The sequence below is a fragment of the Leucoraja erinacea genome, chromosome 9, assembly GCF_028641065.1.
Source record: "Leucoraja erinacea ecotype New England chromosome 9, Leri_hhj_1, whole genome shotgun sequence".
NCBI lineage: Eukaryota > Metazoa > Chordata > Chondrichthyes > Rajiformes > Rajidae > Leucoraja > Leucoraja erinaceus.
The window spans coordinates 41,708,163-41,728,311 of NC_073385.1; the positions used below are offsets into that span (position 1 = coordinate 41,708,163).

The window sequence follows — 20,149 nt, forward strand, 5'->3', positions numbered from 1 at the left end:
CCGGCGCGCCGCCGCGGCCGGCACGGAGCCCCCAGCTCCGCGAGGTTTGGGAGTCGCCGATAATAGGTAGGGGACTAAGAATTTAAATCCCCTTGACCACCACCACCACATTTAAGATTTAAATTTATGATGATTCTAACAATGGAAATGATCAGACAAACCCGGTAGCTACCTACCTAATCTACGCTAAAAATCTTCCATTCTGAAATCCGAAAATGTCCGAAATCCGACAAGTGTCTGGTCCCAAGGCTTTCGGATAAAAGGTTGTGCACCTGTACTTGGTTTAATCATATACCCATTATAAGGATTTTACTGCAATAAAAGTATAGATTAAATATATTTGCAAAAAAGCTGAATTGGAGCAATACAATAGGTCATTATTACTGTTGAAGTATAAGACAATTTGAGTGAGAGAATGTTTATATCCATGACAAATGAATATTTAATATTGTATTAATTAGCAATAATAATAATAATAGTAAAGCACTAATTTCAATCCCCCTGATCCCCCCACCTTTAAGATTTAAAGCTGATGAATTTAACAATGGAAATTATCAGCAAACCAGGTAGAATCTGCGAAGAGAGAAACTGATATGGCTCGGGTCAATAATATTTCACAGAATGAAGACCAGTTGAAGATCAATCAGTTTGACATGCAGAGTAAGGATGGACCAAAGAAGGGAATATAAGGAGAGGACTGTGATAAAAGTCACTTTAGGATTCTAAAAAGACTAGTTAACAAGCCATAATACACTTTCTTTCTTGGGGGTGGGTCTACAACATGGAATGTGCTCAAATGGAGGTAAATACAAAACTGATGCAGTAATGTTTTCAGTAAATGAATTTGTAGAGGAACTCAGTGGATGAAGCGGTGTCTGTATAGACAAAAGGATATTCATTTGGCCCAAGTGTAAAGAGAAGATTGCCAGTATAAATAAGCAAGAGGATTGAATGCGACAAAGGTTGATAGACGACGTTGAAAACAGATAGGAGGTTGGAATTGGGCTTATGGGACCAGGTGGAGGAGGTAGCAGGGTGGAACACATGCTGGCAGATGACAGGTGGAACAGATAATGGAGGGATGGCGGGAATATGTGGGGACGGTAATGAGTCGAGGTAATGAGGGGTGAATGCGAAGAGAAGGGATGGAAAGAGTGAAAAGGGAGAGAACCCGTGGGAGTGGGTTTGAGGAACACAGAGGGTGTGGGTTACCTGAAATAGGAAATTTCAATGTTCATACTATTGGATAGTAGGCTACACATGACGTGTTATTTTTTTAGTTTGTGTTTTACCTCACCGTGTCACTGGGGAACAGATAGGTAATCGTGGGAAGGAGTTGAGGAATTCAAATGATATGCAACTGGAAGTTCAAAATGGCTATTGTGGGTAGAGCACAGGTGCTCTGCAAAATAGTTTCATTGTCTATGCTTGGTCTTGGTGATGTAGAGGAACCTCATAACGAGCACTGAATGCAGTCAACCAGATTGGAGCAGTGTCTGCGAATCTCCACCTCACATGGAATTACTGGTCCCTCATTTATGGGGAGGGAGTAAGTTTAGTTTGGTTTAGTTTATTACTTTCACATGCACCAAGATACTATGAAAAACAGATTTGCATGCTGACCAGTCAAATCATACCCGAGTATAATCATACACTAGTAAACGAATGGAACTGTTATACTGGATAATAGTAGATCCTTTCCCGAAAATTGTGTCCGGTTGGAGACCTCTGCCGGCCATCCTCAGTTCCAATGAAGACACGATGGTGCAGGAAGGGGCGGACCGTCCGGGGGAGTGACAGGAGAAGCGACCAATCAGCGCGGATCTGCGATCTCGCGGTTTTTACGCATATTACACCTCACTAACCTTTACAACATACTACCGATCGGAACAAAACTTGGTGCACTCGCAGCATAGGAGAACGGTGAGCTGATGAAAAATCATAGCGCTATTGCGTACCATTTTTGCGCAAACAGAAAGACTGCGCAAACCGGAAGAGCACAAGATCAGTTTTAGTTATGTAAATAGATAGATAGATAGATAGATAGATAGATAGATAGATAGATAGATAGATAGATAGATAGATAGATACTATTACAACATTTTTCATTGGCTTATTATGAGCAGTTGACAAAATATATGAAGTTATATAAAAATAAAAAATGTTGTAAACATTCAGCAGATCAGGCAGCATCTGTGGAATGAGAAACAGTGAAGGTTCCCATACATAAATTATTGTTTTCTTTCCATAGATGTTGCCATTTTCTGTTTTTATTTCATGTTTCTCGCATTTGCAGTTTTTTGTTTTGCTTTTCATTCATAAAGAGTATTGTGAGTTCTCTCAAGATGTTTGTTAATTCGTGCATTTAATGTATTTTAATTTTAAGTAGAGAGGGGGCACAGGGAAATGTCAACATTTCTTCTCTCTAAGGGTGGAGAATCTTTGGAATTCTCTAGCCCAGAAGTCTGTGGAGTCTCGGTTGCTCAATCAAACAGAGGTCATTAACTTTCTGGACTAAGGGAATCAAGGGATGTAGATACTGCAGAAATAGAAAATCAGCTCTCGATCATGAATGGCAGTGCAGGCTTTAAGGACCTTTAATTAAGAATTAATTATTCTTACCCTTATGTTAGCTGATTATTGATGTTGGGAGATTAAAAACTCCTAATCCAATAAATGATGGAGATATTGAAAATGTAATAATAGATAAATTGCTGTAAGACTGGCTGCAAACCCTACAGCAAGTTGATGCACTGTGGGAGGGCCTTATTAATCGTTATTTGATGTTGCAGGAAAATAAGGTCTGGTTATGGAAATATTGAAAGGTTTTTGACAGCCAATTAATTTACATCCCTCTTTAGCTGGCTGTTAAAAGATTGTTTCTACCATTCAATAAAGTCCAAAGCTTATTAGAGTAATTTTAGCTATTCAACTTAAAGCAATTATTAAACATATTAAAACAGCCTATGACACAAACATTTAACACTGTTAAGGAATTAAAAAAAACAATCAAGAAATACTGACACTCAGCTATAATCGTATGTAATTATTCACTATACTGAATCTGGCGGTGGAAAATGATAAATAAGTCGCATACATGAAAGTACTGAACTTGCCGGTGCTTGAGAAGGGGAATTTCTGTAAGTTCTATGTCTGCTGATATCAGCCTCTTTTTAACAATGAATTTCAAAATGAAATGTATACATGATCATTGATTTTTTTAAGTGAACAATTGGTGATATAATCCAAGATATTATTTCAAAAGGATTTTTGATAAGCTATTACAGTGTGGACTATGCTGTTGTCAGCAGGCAGGAAATTGAGTGTTTCTAAATTGTAGATAATGCTAAGTGTAATGGAGGGGTGTGATTTTGGTTAATTAATGAGGTAGAATACATTAGAATGATATATAGACATGTTAAACAGTAAAGTAATTTAGCACTTTTGTAACTTTAATGAAATTAGCAAATCAATTTCCGTGGAGGTAATTGTAGGCTGGTATATTTTGATGGGAAGAAAATGAGACTACATATAAGAATGGACTCGAGGAATAAAGGGATGTAGAAGTGCAGATGCAGAAATGGCTGAGAGAAAGTTAAATAAAGTTAAAAAATCAATCTAAGAACTTAATTAATTCCTAGACACACCAAATTAAGAGCAGATATGCCGAACCTGGTGCACAATTCTGGCCTACATTAAAAAAATTGAGATTGATGGTCAGAGAAGGTGCCACAAAGATTTGTATGTTAATAGAACTGAGAAGATTGACTGAAAAGAATAAACACAATGAGGCTCTCAGTTGAAAGCTTAAGCGGTGGGCCGAACATCCAAAATGTGTCTTGATTTTCACTTTTATGATCCATCTCTGGTATCTACTTGTAATTTGGCACAGATTTAGATTAAAAAATCATTGAGAGGAATTCATAACTCGTCAATTCAAAGGGTTGCACACTAATTAATTAAGCTAATTAGAAAAAGTAACAGTGCCATCTTGTGCTCAATAATAGGCAGCTGTATATTACTCTATGGGGAGTTGGATTCCGTGTGGCGGTCTATTTAGCGGGCTCTGTGGTAGTGCCGAGACTCGAATGGGAACATTGAATACTATTATGCCAATTACACGGGACGGGATATGCCTCTGTCCCACTTAGGAAACCTGAATGGAAACCTCTGATGATCTTGCGCCCCACCCAAGGTTTCCATGAGGTTCCCGGAGGTTTTGGTCACTCGCCCTAATGGTGGAAAGTAGTTTCCGCATGATCGAGGCTTCATCTATGTTCCTTCGATTGTTTCAACAAAATCAAAACCGGCCTCGACTAAAAATAGGTTGCTGCTTGGTCGAAGCCAGTGGAGTGTGGTCGCTATTTACTTACAGGCAGTCGAAGGCAATCTCCTTCGATGACCAGCCATTTTGATTGGCTCATTGGAGTTTTCAGGACCTAGAAGATCCGCCAGAAGGTAAAATGCCCGCTAAACTTTATTAAACTTCTTAAAACTGTCTCCACTCCTTCTTTCTCCCCCCCTCCCCTCCCCTCCTCTCTCTCTCCCCTCTCTCTCTCTCTCCCCCTCTCTCTCTCTCTCTCCCCTTCTCTCTCTCTCCCCTTCTCTCTCTCTCTCCTCTCTCTCTCTCTCCTCTTCTCTCTCTCTCCCCTCTCTCTCTCCCCTTCTCTCTCTCCCCCTTCTCTCTCTCCCTTCTCTCTCCCCTTCTCTCTCCCCCTTCTCTCTCCCGCTCCCACGCTCTCTAAATGACTTACCGTACTCTGTGGCAGTCATTCTCTTCCTCTTAAGCACTCCTCTGTTGTCCCTGGCCCCACCTTCGCGATGTGTGTGTGTGTGTGCGGTCGGTAGCAAAGATCCTGTAGGATCTTTGGTTGGTAGATGCAGCTCACGCTTCGGTCGAGGCTTTCCAGGCGAGTGACCAAAACCTCTGGCGACTCATGGAAACCTTGGGTGGGGCGCAATGTCACCAGAGGTTTCCGTTCAGGTTTCCTAAGTGGGACGGGCATAACTCTTAGCCGTGGGAATTTCAGTCTGGAAATCTGTGATCTACGTGGAGAGGACGCTGGTGAATATGAGGTGACTTGGAACAAGTTCAGGAGGTGAAATTCAGGCAAGAGTCTGACTGGAGGTGAACGGTGAATGAGACTGCCGTAGAGTTTCTGGATTACACCGGCTCCGTGACTCGCATAATTAATGGATGCGGGCAGATTCTGTGCGTTCCCCAGTTTACTGAACCCCCCTGACTGCCAGTGTACAGAATGGGGGTCACGGCCGTTGTGGGACTGGGGCAGTGCCAGGCTGGGGGACAGACCTGTAAGGATCAAACTCATTACCTCACTTATTTCTCTCTAACCTTACCTTAAACATCTCCCCATACCATACCTGTATGGAGGAAGTGGGGTGGGGGGAATTAACACCTGTTGATCCCAGGTTACTGAAACAGTGAGGCCACTCTTCTGCCCAACCTCGAATAATGTCTGATTTGTAAACCGGAACTTATGACTGTGTTATGCTTAGGTACACAGTTATTTATGTGCCATTATAGCTAATGATTCTTCGGACTTATTTAGTTTATTTTATTGTCACGTTTACCGAGGTGCATGAAAAGCTTTTTTGTGCATGCTTTCCAGTCAACAGAAAGACTATACATGATTACAATCAAGCTGACCACAGTATACAGACACAGAATAACATGTGTAACATTTAGTGCAAGGTAAAGTCCGATTAAAGATACCGGTAGTTTGAAGCTCTCCAATGAGGTAGATGGTAGGGTAGGTCCGCTCTCCAGTTGGTTCAGTTGCCTGATAGCAGCTGGGAAGAAACTGTGTCTGAATCTGGAGGTATGCATTTCCACACTTCTGTACTTCTTGCCTGATTGTAGTGGGGAGAAGAGGGTGTGAAACTGGTTCTTGATTATGGGAAAATGTTGGGGTCAGGTTTATCCTTTGTTTCTGTTAGACCTAATGATGTTCAGTAATTTTTACTATTTTGAACATTCTCCACACTGAACTGTATAAATTATCTGACTGTAAATTCATATAATTCATAAATTTATTCATAGTTATATGAATACATTGATTTTTATTGTATTTTGCTTTCAAAAACATTGAAAACTTAGATAATACATTTTTTGCAAATGTTTCATGTTGAATGCAATGGTCAGCAATCAAGCTTGGTACATCATCAAGCTTTTTAGCCTTGCTTTTGATTGAGGGAACACCATAGGAGTGGGAACAATGACTAATTTTTCCATTTTTTATTTTGGGAATTACTGTTGCACTCTTCACTAAATAAGATTTGTTTTTAAAAAAATGATATATGCTAACAATTTTATTTATTTCCAAAGGGCAAAATATCATAAATTAAAATACGGCACAGAATTGAATCAAGGTGACTTAAGGATGCCAACATTTGAATCAGGTAATAAAAGCAGATGAAATACTTATGTTTTAAATATATCTTATTTTACAGTAGTTTCTTAATGGTACTCAACAGTTAATTTGAAGTTGGTTGGATAATATATTTATATATTTATGTCACTGTATACCAAATTATTTAGGACTAAGACAATAATTACAAAATGCATTTGCTCAAGGATGTTATAAGAAATTTGTTGTTTTTACCAAGCTTAAATAATTATTTTTTAATTTGCAATGATTAGAGGTCAGGAAGATAGAGGGAATCCTATGAAGTCAAAGTTACTATGTTTGTTGATTTGTTCTGGTGCTGTTATTTAATTTCATCAAATCTCACAGATTTACATGGTATTGCTGCAACTGTGAGCTAATTGATCATCACATCGCAGAAAGTTATCAGCTTATGTGCACTTGTAATAATGTAATGATCCTTGCTGGTGACCACTAATCACCTTCTCTCCCGTAAGGTAATGTGTGTGGAATCAAAAGGTTAAGGAGACTTAAAATGCCCAAATTATTTTTTTAATCTTTACTTTTCCTTTTCTGTCTCGTTTTCCGCTTTCTTAAGTTGATCTGCTTTTGTTCTTACTCTGTATCCAATTTGGCACCAACTTCCTTTTCAATTCTTAAATGTCTTTCGTTAAGAAGAAGCTTAACTGATCTTGTTGTTCACCAATGCCCAGTTTATTCGTTTGCATCTCTGGCAAACCATATTCAAACCAAAATATGCAATTGTAAGTATATGCAACTGGTGCACATCTGAGATCTACTTTTGTAAAATAAGTGCTAACAGGACCACTTATACAGTTACTTGTTAATATTTCACCACAACTGATTAATTTTTCGGCCTTTAAGTTAACTGTGCATGGAGTATTTGGATTAATTTTAGTTGGCATGTATTCTCTTTTGAATTTCTCCGTAATTTAAAATGTTAATTAGCACTAACTTTTCCAGGATTCAAAACTAGAGCTAATGAAGGAATATAAATTTCAAAATCAAGTTATTATGTGACCTCTGTTGGTTTGCTCCTCAGCTGCCTCAGACACAGTCTTGTAATTATATCCTTCTGACCTCATCTACTACATCTGGTGTTCCCGATGTGGCCCCCTGTACATAGGCGATCCCATGTGTAGACTCGGTGTCCGTTTCACCAAACATGCACTCAGTCCAACAAGGCCTGCTTGCAGCTTACCATTGTAATTCCCCTGCCTGTACACATACTGACCTTTCTATCCTGGGCCTCTTCCATTGCCAGGAAGAGGCCACGCACAAATTGGAGAAACAACAACTCCTATTCCGCTTGGGTAGCTTACAACCCAATGGTATGAACATTGAATTCTCCAATTTTAGTTAACGATACTCACATCCTGCCATTGTGCCCCGCCCTCTCCTTACACCTACATTCCTTCCTCTAGCTTCACAATTCGCAACTCTTCAATCCTTTTGTCACACACCTTCCACCTTTTCATTTCTGACCTTTGTCCAACCATCTGTCTATTAAACGACCTTCAACCCCCTCCCCCCCCAACCTATATCCACATGTTACCTGCCAGGCTTTGTCCTGCTTCTCCTATTTTCCAGCTTTCTTTAACCGCCCCACTCCTTCCATTAACAATCAGTCTGAAGAAGGGTCCCCTGTCCATCAAACATCACCTATCCATGTTCTTCAGAGATGCTGCCTGACCTGCTGAGTTAAGGGCTTGTCCCACTTACGTGTCCTTGGCACGCAAACTACGCGACCCCATGGTCGCGTTGACCCAAGACGGTCTTGCGAAGGTCGGGCGTGATTACATGCGAACGCACAGACGTCTGGAGTGCGTGATGTCATTTGAAGATGGACCCAAAGCAGGAGTAACTCAGCGGGACCGGCAGCATCTCTGGAGAGAAGCAATTGGTAACGTTTCATGTCGAGACTCTTCTTCGGCCTGAAAAGAAGGGTCTTGACACGAAACGTCACCCATTGCTTTTCTCCAGAGATGCTGCCGGTCCCGCTGAGTCACTCCTGCATTTTGTGTCTATCTTCAATTTTCTTGGCCCCGCTCTGGGAGTAGAAGTGGGGGCGGATCCGGACCGCCGGCCCAGTTCGGTCCTTCCATTCTGTTGTAGGTGAACAATCAGGTCTGAAGAAGGGTCAGTTCCCCTGTCCATCAAACATCACCTATCCATGTTCTTCAGAGATGCTGCCTGACCTGCTGAGTTAAGGGCCTGTCCCACTTACGTGTCCTTGGCACGCAAATTACGCGACCCCGTGGTCGCGTTGACCCAATAATGATACAACTGATTGGGCATTTCAACGGCATTTAACAAAAAACGTCTGCTTCATCTATGATGCCCATAAAATCTTTACGTCACTTGTTAGTGGGACAGGTTTATGACCAATGCTGGATGAACAAAGGAGGCAGGATCTCTGACTGAACGTTGATGTTTTGTTGACCCTTCTTCTTCCACAGTCTTTTTTCTGAAGCAACTACAGTTCTACATATTTCTACATTCAGTACCTTTCCCAGCTCAGGTAGCATTTGGGGATGGTAGTGGTGCTATCAAGCCACTCTTAGTGCTAGACATTGAAGTCAAGGTCATGTCTGTCGAGGTGATTATCAAGAGGCAAGGATCTCTGCCCTTTATTTACTTCCAGTATGTCAAGCGTTGTTCAACTACAAGAACAAATTCATCAGCAGAAGGCGGAGTGTTTGTGGTGGTTACCAGCCCCATGTTAGTCCTGATGCTGATCATGGTTCTTGGAGTCATTGCGGACTCCCAAGTCCACTCCTTCCTGACAGTTTTCCACAGTACCGCATCCTATGCAGGAATCCTCAATAAATACTTAGAAGGGGAATAGTCTCTCTGGTCCTTGAAGAAAGAAGTTCGTTGGGAGCTATTGGGGATCGTAATGGAGGTCGGGCACATTGCCTGAATCAAAGTCTGATTCTGTTAGAGTAACGATGTTGCTGCTGTCTTTTGTTGGGAAAACTCTCGTAATTTAGATATCAATCTGCACCATTTCATGAGGGCGACGTTACAAGTTCAACTGTGCTGGTAGAAATTTTGCCCTGTCAAGATTTGTTGCTTTCATTCATTCCTGATGGTCTGCTCAGTTCTCTCTTGTTTTAAAATAGCAATAATGATACAACTGATTGGGCATTTCAACGGCATTTAACTAAAAACGTCTGCTTCATCTATTAAAATCTTTACGTCACTTGTTATCAGGTTTATGACCACAGATGAACAAAGGAGGAGGACTGACTGAACGTTATTGCCTTCCACCACAGTGAAGAATGTTCATTCCATTGTGGTGGATGTTTATGTTATATTCTATTGTGTATTGTGCTCTTTTTGTTTGTGTGGCTGCATGGTAAATCAAATTCCACTGTACCTTAATTGGTGCATGTGGCAATAAATGTGAACTTGAACTTTATCCATAATTCCACTTCATTTGGAACAGTTTGTATAATTTGCAATGTCCAGTCTAATAATTTGCTAATTGCTTTTAGCAGAGGAGGTCATTCATCCCATGTGATTACTACATTGGAATTTACCTCTTTTACTCAATGCATTCCAGATTCATTGTGATCAAGTGCTTCAAAAGGTTGGTTATGACAAAAAAACAATCTCTGCCTTAGCAATGACCTGGACCCACTTCAATTCGCTTTCTGCCACTACAATTTAACAGCATATATAATCTCGTTGGCTTTCCACTCTGCACTGTTCACTTGTCTAATAAGAACACGTACATCTTCCTGTTCTACATCTACTGTTCAACACCATCTCGTCAAAGCACATCATCAAACTTGTGGAACTGGGTTTCTGCTGTTCCCTGTGCAACTGGATCCATGACTTACTAATTGACAAACAACCAGTATGGATTGGATTGGCAACAACACTTGCTGACCATCAGCACAGGGGGACCTCAGGGCTGTGTGCTTAGTTCTCTGCTCTACTCTCTCTATATATATACGACTCTGTTGCCAGACACAGCTCCAATGCCATCTCTAAATTTACTGACATCATCATTGGATGAATAATGGGTGACGACGAGTTAGCGTACAAGAGGAAGATCTTGCTCTCTGTGTTATCAAGACCATGGAGGTGATTGTTGACTTAAGGAAAGAAAAGCTGAAAGACCATGTTTCGGTCTTCATTGTCAATTCCTGGGTGTACAAACCCTGATGATCTGTTCTGGGCCCAATCACAAGGGAAGCCACTACTGCAGAAGTTTGAGGATATTCTGCATGCCACTGAATACTCTTATCAAACTTCGAAAAGTGCAGGTTGGAGAGCATACTGACTGGTTGATCATGGTCTGGTTCAGAAATTTTACTTCGGAGTCACGTGAGTGACTACGTGAAGAACCCCGCCAGGACGCATGCGTGTCATATCGCTTTCACGCTTGCGAAACGACAGGCGGGGTGGAGCGTTCCCCCGCAACGGTAAGTTTGAAACCGCGACCTGCAGGTAAGTGATTTACTCTGCGGTAGTTTTTGTCCCCGCGCTGTGTTTATCCAAAGGGGGAAAGTTGGACAAAATAGTGTCCACAAGTGCTGCGAGTGAAGCTGGCTGGGGAGGACCGCGAAGTTGCGGGAGCCAGCAGCAGCTGAAGGCACAAGCCCCGTAAGGGATCAGCTGTGCCGACTTTTGGTCCCGCGCCGGCCAGAACACCACGGCCGGGCAGGAGACTATTCAGATGCGGCCGTCGACTTTTGACAAGTCGAAAACGGCAGGAGGCGGGGTGGAACGACGTTTCCCCGTAGCGACAATTTAAACCTGGACCTGCAGGTAAGAGCTGCGGTCTTTTTGTGTTTTCCCATGCTGATTACAGGTGGAGAAACCAACGGGCTGCGACAAAGCTGGTGGGCTAGCAGCGGCCAGCGGCATTTGAATCACCTATAATGGGATCAGCTGTGCCCGATGTCGCCTCCGCACCGGCCAGATCCACTCCGCGGCCGGGCGGTAAGGCAAGCCAAAAAACCATCAAAGTCGTGGACTCAGAAGAGTCCGACTTTGAGCAGCCGCGGGCGGCCAGCGACCGTGAGCGCTGGAGCCAGATGGAGCGATGTGTGGAACATTTGCTCCAACGTGACAGGCTCCGGGAGATGGAGTCGAGTCACTGTGGGCTCTATGTAAAACCCACAGCAGCACCTCTTGTAGGGCTGCACAGTGCTTCTCCTTCATCAGAGGGGAGCACTGGGGGTCAGTTCTGGGCTGATCCTGAAGAGGGGGTTGCAGAACAGAAATCAAGTGTGCAGGGGGTGCAGGAACGTGAAAATCTACTGGACATGGTGTCCAACTTCATACAGACAGACCAGACTGGCCAAAACCTGGAGGACATCTGACACCGGGTAACTGTATATCCCGGAATGTTTCCTGTAGTAAATAATTGTATATGGAAACTCCTAAACAGCGGGGATAACAGCTTTCACCCGCACAGTGGATGAGAAGGACATGTCGCAGGACCAACAGGATGCACTGGCACTGCTTTGCAACACACGGCCATAGACAGCACCCTTACGCACCCACCAGTAGAACAAGACCGACTGGTGAAAGCTCGAAGGTCCGTACACCAAACATGAGTCTTTCTTAGGCCATGGCCCAGACCGGCCTTCTTGGAAGATACGCAAACCTCCAACATCAACCAAACCACAAACCCAGACACCGACGCCTCAACATCAACGATGGATTTACAAAAATAAGTAAACCTGCCATTGGTAACTATGGAGGTAGGTGGGTCTGGTTCCCTACAAATTGCAGGGAGCATGGAGGTGGGGGGGGGGGGGGGGGGAGGAGATTACTCTCCTTTCTGGATGAATGGAGTATGTTAACTACCGATACTTATATTTAAGCAGTATCCAGGGATATACAATAGAATTATACACAAGTACAGCCCTCCAGTTCAACATATACCGAACCGAATGTTAGTACTTTCCGGTAAAGAAAAATCAGAAGCGCAGGCTGAACTGGAGCGGCCTTATGCAAAAGGTGTAATTGAAAAATCCCAACACAAACCGCTAGAATTCGTGTCCAATATCTTTACCAAAATCAAAAAAGATGGTGGTTGTCGCATCATCATAGATCTGACCAAATTGAATACATTTGTACAATATATTCATTTTAAAATGGAAACCTTTGTTACTGCTAAACAATTGATTTCCAAAGGTTACTTCATGGCTAGCATTGATTTAAAAAATGCTTACTATTCAGTGCCTATACGAGGTGACCACAGATGTTACTTAAAATTCAACTGGATGGGACAGCACTGGCAATATAGAGCGCTGCCAAATGGGTTAACATCAGCCCCCAGGCTGTTCACTAAAATTTTGAAACCAGCCCTAGCGTTTCTACGGAAACGAAAACACATGGTCATGGCATATCTAGATGACATACTTATTGTGGGCAAAACTTTGGAATTGGCCAAACAAACAGTAACAGCCACAAAACAGTTATTTGAAAAACTGGGGTTTATTATCCATCCAGTTAAATCTAAATTAACGCCTTCCACTACTATGGACTATTTGGGGTTCACCATTGACTCCGTTCACACGTCGGTGACTTTGCCAAAGGGAAAGGCTATAGACTTAATAGAGGCTTGCAATAACCTCATTGCCATTAGTAACCGTCCATCAGATTGGTAGCAAAAGTAATTGGCAAAATGGTGGCTGCTTTTCCAGCCACACAATTTGGACCTTTACATTACCAAAATTTACAGAGAGCAAAAATACAAGCACTCAAAATCAATGCTGGTCATTTTGACAGACCAATGAAGCTACCAATCAAAGCTATAATGGAACTAAAATGGTGAATAGATAACATTTGGCTTTCAATCCAATCATTATCAGCAACCCTTCTATGGTGCTACAAACTGATGCCAGTGCACTTGGTTGGGGTGCCACCAATTCCATCTCCAGCTGTGGAGGTAGATGGACTGCTCAGGAGGCATCATTATTACTAACACTGGGCATAAACTACCTGGAAATGTTGGGTGCATTCTATGGCCTAAAGTCATATTGTACTGGGTCATATCACCAGCATGTTAGACTACAGATTTGAATTTATTAAATTGTAGAGTTTAAAAATACCTCTACTACAGCTGGGACTGACGGACCGAACAGTGAACATGATTTCTGCGGCCCAAATTCAGTCCACCAAAAAACAGTATCTGGTCAATATCAGGAAGTGGGAGATGTATTGTAACAAAAACAGCATCACCTACAGAGATATGAACATCCCGTCTGTTCTGGAATACCTGGCAGGCCTCCATTATGATGAGGGGCTCAGTTATAGTGCCATCAACTGCGCCAGAAGTGCCTTATCGACTTATCTATGGCAAGGAACAGAGCGTCACTCTGTTGGAACTCACCCACTGGTAACAAAACTTATGAGGGGAATTTTTAATACCAATCCCCCAAGAACCAGGTACTCCCAAATATGGGATGTGAGTATTGTCCTGAAGATGCTCAGGAATTGGTCTCCAGCAACAGCTCTGTCCCTACATAGACTGACATTAAAAACAGTCATGCTAATGGCATTGGTCACGGCACAAAGGGTACAGTCATTACAGTCGTTATATATGGAGAAAACGAAAATCATCAGAGGCAATGAGAAGGCACTTTTAATCAGCCATAAGCAACCACACAAAAAAGTGTCGGTCCAGATCATCTCAAGATGGCTGAAACAGGTTCTAACACTGGCTGGGGTGGATACTAATATTTTAAATCTCATTCCGCCAGGGCTGCAGCTACATCGGCAGCTATGCAGTTGGATGTACCAATGGACCAAATCCTCAAGGCAGCAGGATGGTCAGGGGAAAAAACATTCCAACTATTTTATCATAAACCAGTCATTAAACCTGGAACATTTGCAGAAACAATTTAAGTTCTGTAATTTAATTACCCCATAAATAGGGGCTATAATTTGTGTTAATCAATTCATGGATTTCAATGTCGGATTCATGTCTAAAATATATTGACACAATTCCTCCTACAGTCATTAAGGCAGATGTGATACATGGACTCGTTTCCACGGCATGAAATCACAGAGCTTTGAAATCTTCACGTCACTCACGTGACTCCGAGGTAAAATAGTAAGATTAAACGAGAACTTGCCAGTTCGAAGTTTGATCATTATTTTATGAGGAGTACGTTGAGGGAATACGTGCCTTCCGCTCCCACCGATGATCATATACTCAACTGGTATTTCATTCTCTAATCTTACTATGTTTAAGTCATTACAGTTATCTGTGATTTCACACCGCTGCTTTGAAGAATGACACGCATGCGTCCTGGCGGGGTTCTTCACGTATTCCCTCAACGTACTCCTCATAAAATAATGATCAAACTTCGATCTGGCAAGTTCTCGTTTAATCTTACTATTTTATTGCTTAAGAATGAAGTAGGCTGCAGAATTCTTCCCAATCTTTCATGGGTACTGACCCCCTAATAATTTAAGGGACTCACCAGAAGTATTGCCTCAAGAAGGCAGCTAAGATCCATACTCCCCTGGCCACACCACTTACTGCTAATCATTTGCTACCTGAATCATTGCCTCTAAATTAATTAATGGTTCTTTTTATCAGCTGTCAGGCTGTTCAATAACCCTAACCACAATTGTGCCTCAACCACCATGTACTTCCATGCACCTTACAGAACCACACTGGGCTTTCCACTACATACAGCGCCCTTCATAATGTTTGGGACAAAGAGCCATCATTTATTTATTTGCCTCTGTACTCCACAATTTGACATTTGTAATAGAAATAAATCCCATGCTCAACGTGCACATTGTCAGCTTTTATTAAAGGGTATTTTTATACATTTTGATTTCACCATGTAGAAATTACAGCTGTGTTTACCCATAGTCCCCCCCCCCCCCCCCCCCCAAATTTCAGGGCACCATAATGATTGGGACACATGGCTTCACAGGTGTTTGTCATTGCTCAGGTGTGTTTAATTGCCTCCTTAATGCACGTATAAGAGAGCTCTCAGCACCTATTCTTTCCTCCAGTCTTTCCATCACCGTTGGAAATTTTTCCTGGTGTTTATCAACATGAGGACCAAAGTTGTGCCAATGAAAGTCAAAGAAGCCATTATGAGCAAGAAACAAGAATAAAACAGTTAGAGACATCAGCCGCTTCCCACTTCACACAGTTCCAGGGTCGAAGGCTTGGCAGGTTCATGAACAGAAATACAGAGGCTACACTGCAAGATACAAACCACTGGTTAGCCACAAAAACAGGATGGCCAGGTTACAGTTTGCCAAAAAGTACTTAAAAGAGCAACCACGGTTCTGGAAAAAGGTCTTGTGAACAGATGAGATGAAGATTAACTTATATCAGAGTGATGGCAAGAGCAAAGTATGCTGGAGAGAAGGAACTACCCAAGATCCAAAGCATACCTACCACCTCATCTGTGAAACACGGCGGTGGGGGAATTATGCCCTGTGCATGCATGGCTGCTGAAGGTACTGGCTCACTTATCTTCATTGATGATATAACTGTTGATGGTAGTAGTAATAATGAATTCTGAAGTGTATAGACACATCCTATCTGCTCGCTCAAACAAATGCCCCAAAACTCATTGGCCGGCGTTAATTCTACAGCAAGACAATGATCCCAAACATACTGCTAAAGCAACAAAGGAGTTTTTCAAAGCTAAAAAATTGTCAATTTTTGAGTGGCCAAGTCAATCACCCGATCTGAACCCAATTGAGCATGCCTTTTATATGCTGAAGAGAATATAATATGCTATATGCTGAAGAGAATATGGCGATTAGCCCCCAAAACAAGCATGAACTAAAGATGGCTGCAATACAGGCCTGGCAGAGCATCATCAGAGAAGACACCCAACAACTGGTGATGTCCATGAATCGCAGATTTCAAGAAGTCTTTGCATGCAAAGCATATGCAACAAAATACGAAACATAACTACTTTCATTTGCTTGACATTGCTGTGTCCCAAACTTTATAGTGCCCTGAAATGGGGGGACTATGTATAAACACTGCTGTAATTTCTACATGGTGAAACCAAAATGTATAAAAATGGCCTTCATTAAAATCTGACAATGTGCACTTTAACCACATGTGATTTTTTTTTCTATTACAAATCTCAAATTGTGGAGTATAGAGGCACACAAATTATGGGTCTTTGTCCCAAACATTATGGAGGGCACTGTATCTGCAGTTGCTGCCTAATCTGCTAGGTTCCGCTAGCATTGCTTTTTGCTTAAGAATTTAAATGTATTAAATTATCTGTAGTAGAAAAAAAAGTATCCAGTTGATGGTGGTCAGATTGATGTGAAAACCCATCTGATTTATTAATGTGAGTGGAAACTGCAATTGTTACCCTGCCTGACCTCTATACACGTTACTTTGTACCCACGACAATGTGGCTGAGCAAGTTACTCAGTTTAAGGCCAAATAGAGCCATAAATGTCATTGGCAAACAAAATTATAAAAACAGATCTTGATTTCAAGTTAGTGTATTATTGATGTTAGAGGATTGCTTTTGTTTATAGCTAAGGCTTGAAATTTCCAGTTTCAATATATTAACAAAAAGAAAACATCAAATACCTCCCGTAGCTCAGCCTCATACCCAGCCAGAATTGTGCATGTCTTATTCAATTTATATGCAGAGATTAATGATGAATCCAATTTCTATTTTGGTTGTGCTAACGAATGGCATAATGTTGAAGAAACAGAAGTGAAGAGCAAGTGGAAATACGATGAGAAAACTAAAGTGTACATTATTACATTAACGTGTATATTTTTCTGAAGTTGCTCAATCAGAAACTATCACTAAGAAATTTTCTGATATGCCTCTAAACTTCACAAATGTGCTAACCAATGCTGGGTTAAAAAAAATAGCAGAATGTGGTGACTAACGAACTTTTAATGATGGGTTGCATAATATGTTGTTTCAACTTGTGTGTACATCTGAATAAAACACCAGCGTGAATGGAATAGCATCAATAAGAGAAAGGAAGTGTAGGTACGGTTTAGAAAGATGAAATAAGACAGGATCTTTGAGGAATATAAAACGAGCAGGGTAGAATTCAAGCTGGAAACTACAAGGGCCAAAAGGAGCCATGAAATGTCATTGGCAAGTCGGATTAAAGAAAATCTTAAGGCTTTTTATTAGCACATTAAGACCAAGAGGGTAACCAGGGAGAAGTAGGACTGCTCAAGGATAAAGGGGGGAATTTATGCCTGGGGTCAGAGAATGGAGGCGAGGTACTAAATGTGCACTTTATTAAGATGCTGGGGCAGTTTAAGATCAAGAAGGAGGTGGTGTTGGGGCTCTTGAAGAACATTAACGTGGACATATCTCCAGGACCTGATGGGAACTATCCCAGGTTGTTGAGAGAGTCAAAAGATGAGATTGCAGGGGCATTGATGAAGATCTTTGTATCTACTCTAGCCACAAACGTGTCCCAATGGACTGGAGAATCACCAATATTGTTCCTTTGTTTAACAAGGAGTGTAGAGATAATCTAGGAAATTATACACTGCCTCACATCAGTGGATTTAAAAAAAAAAGGTTTAGAAACACAGCATGAAAACAGCCCTTTGGCCCACCAAGTCCATGTAGACCAGCAATCCCAGTACACAAGTTCAATCCTACATGCTAGGGACAATTTTACAGAAGCCAATTAGCACACCAACCTGCATGTCTTTGGAATGTGGGAGGAAACCGGAGCTCCCCGGAGAAAACCCACGCAGTCACAGGGAGAACATACAAACTGTACATCTCTAGTGAGGATTGAACCCGGGTCACAGGAGCTGTAAGACAGCAACTCTACTACTGTGCCACCCCACATGGTAAGGAGGCTATTGTAGAAGATTCCTCATGATAAGATAGATTTACTCACATTTGGAAGAGAATGGGTTAATTGGGACAGTCAGCATGGCTTTGCTTCTGCAGGTCATGTCTTACGAGTTTGAGGTGATGAAGGTGATCGATAAGGATAGGACAGTGGATGTCATCTAGTAAGTCCTTTATGGTAGCATGCTTGAGAAGATTAACGTGTGTGGGATCCACGGTGACTTGGTCGTTGGACTCAGCGAAGACAGGGTTGTGGTGGAAGGTTGTTATTCTGGCTGGAGGTCTGTGACTAATGGAGTTCAGCAGGGATCTGTGTTGGGACCTCTGTTGTTTGTGATTATATGTAACCAACTTAGATAAGGTTTGGTTGGTATGTTTGCAGAAATTGGTGGAGTTGTGGACAGTGAGGAAGGTTGTCAAAGTATACAGTGGGATGTAGATCAGCACCAGAAATGGGCAGAGGAATGGCAGATGGAATTTAATCCAAGCAAGTGTGAGGTATTGCTCTTTGGAGATCAAATATAAAGGGAAACTTGGCCAGAATATTTACAGCATTGATAAATCCCTGAAAGTGTAAACACAAGTGGATAGTGGTCATAGCATCATACAGTGGAAAAGGGTCCTTTGGTCCAATTTCCCCACCCCAACCAACATGACCCATCTACACTAGTCCCACTTGCCTGCATTTGGCCTATATCTCTCTAATCCTGTCCTATCCATGTACCTGTTTAATTGCTCCTGAAACGTTGCGATTGTCCCTGCCTCAATTACCTCCTCTGGCAGCTTGTTCTATAATTCCACTGTCCTTTGTGTGAAAATGTTACCCCTCAGATTCTTATAAAATCTTTCCCCCTTCACCTTAAACCTATGCCCTCTGATTCTCGATTTCAAGAGACTTTGCGTCTACCCGATCTATTCCTCTCATGATGGTTTATACATTTATATTTTTGAGTGGTAAAGGTGGTGTATGATATGCTTGCCTTTATCAGTCTAGGCAGGTATAAGTGTCAGGAAATCATGTTTCAGTTTTATAGGACTTTGGTTAGGCTGCATTTGGAGTATCGTGTGCAATTCTGGTAGCTCCATTACAGGCGGGATGTGGACACTTTGGAGAGGTTACAAAAGAGGTTTACCAGAATGATGGGGCATGGGGAGGTGGAGTTAGCTAGAAGGAGAGTTTGGGCAAACTTGCATTGTTTTCTCTCTGGAACATCGATAGAACTATATAAAATGATGGATGAGAGGCAGAGATGGGGTCAGCATTCGGAACATTTTTCCCAGTGTGGAAATGTCAAAGATTAGAAGGTATAGGTTTAAAGTGTGAGGGGCAAACTTTAAAAGTCACATGCGGGAGAAGCTTTATTATAAAGAATGGTGAGTACCTGTAGCGTGCTGCCAGAGGTGGTGATTGAGACATATGGTTGTGGCATTAAAGACACTTTTAGTTAGGCACATGGATACATGGGATATGGAGAGATATGGATCACATGCAGGCAGAGGAGATATGTTTAACTTGGCATTGTATTCGGAACGGACATTGTGGGCAGAGGAGCCTGTTCCTGTACTGTACTGTACCGTTGTATGTTCTATGCAGTATTGTTAACACCTCGCATTTTCTTTACTCGTCACACCATTTTCACTCGTATCCTACTAAGATGAAGTTCTCTTCCTCTATTTGAGGGGTGCTCCATCCAGACTCTGCCCCTCAATGTCCAGTAGCAGAAGGACACTTGACTGATTGTCCCCCACAGAGCCTTTTGCATTGGCTGCACCAAGCTTCAGTGTGTCCCTCAGCACTTCCTTCTGCAGTCTGCAATGAGCCAATAGGCAGCATTCCTTTGCAGGCATCTTGCTGTGCTGGAAGAACAACAAGTTTTGGCAGACCAAAGAGTCTTTAACTGAATTGAACTCAATCTCCAAGTG

The 20,149-nt window shown here is 42.0% G+C and overlaps 1 protein-coding gene across 4 annotated transcripts in view; it reads left to right on the forward strand.

The window, feature by feature from the left end:
• strn3 (striatin, calmodulin binding protein 3) overlaps positions 1–20,149 on the forward strand; it is a 123,090-nt gene that overhangs the window by 39,864 nt on the left and 63,077 nt on the right. For all 4 annotated transcript variants that reach the window (XM_055640660.1, XM_055640662.1, XM_055640661.1 and 1 more), the window contains exon 3: positions 6,347–6,420. In XM_055640660.1, the coding sequence (XP_055496635.1) occupies positions 6,347–6,420 (74 nt within the window). The remainder of the gene's footprint in view (positions 1–6,346; positions 6,421–20,149) is intronic.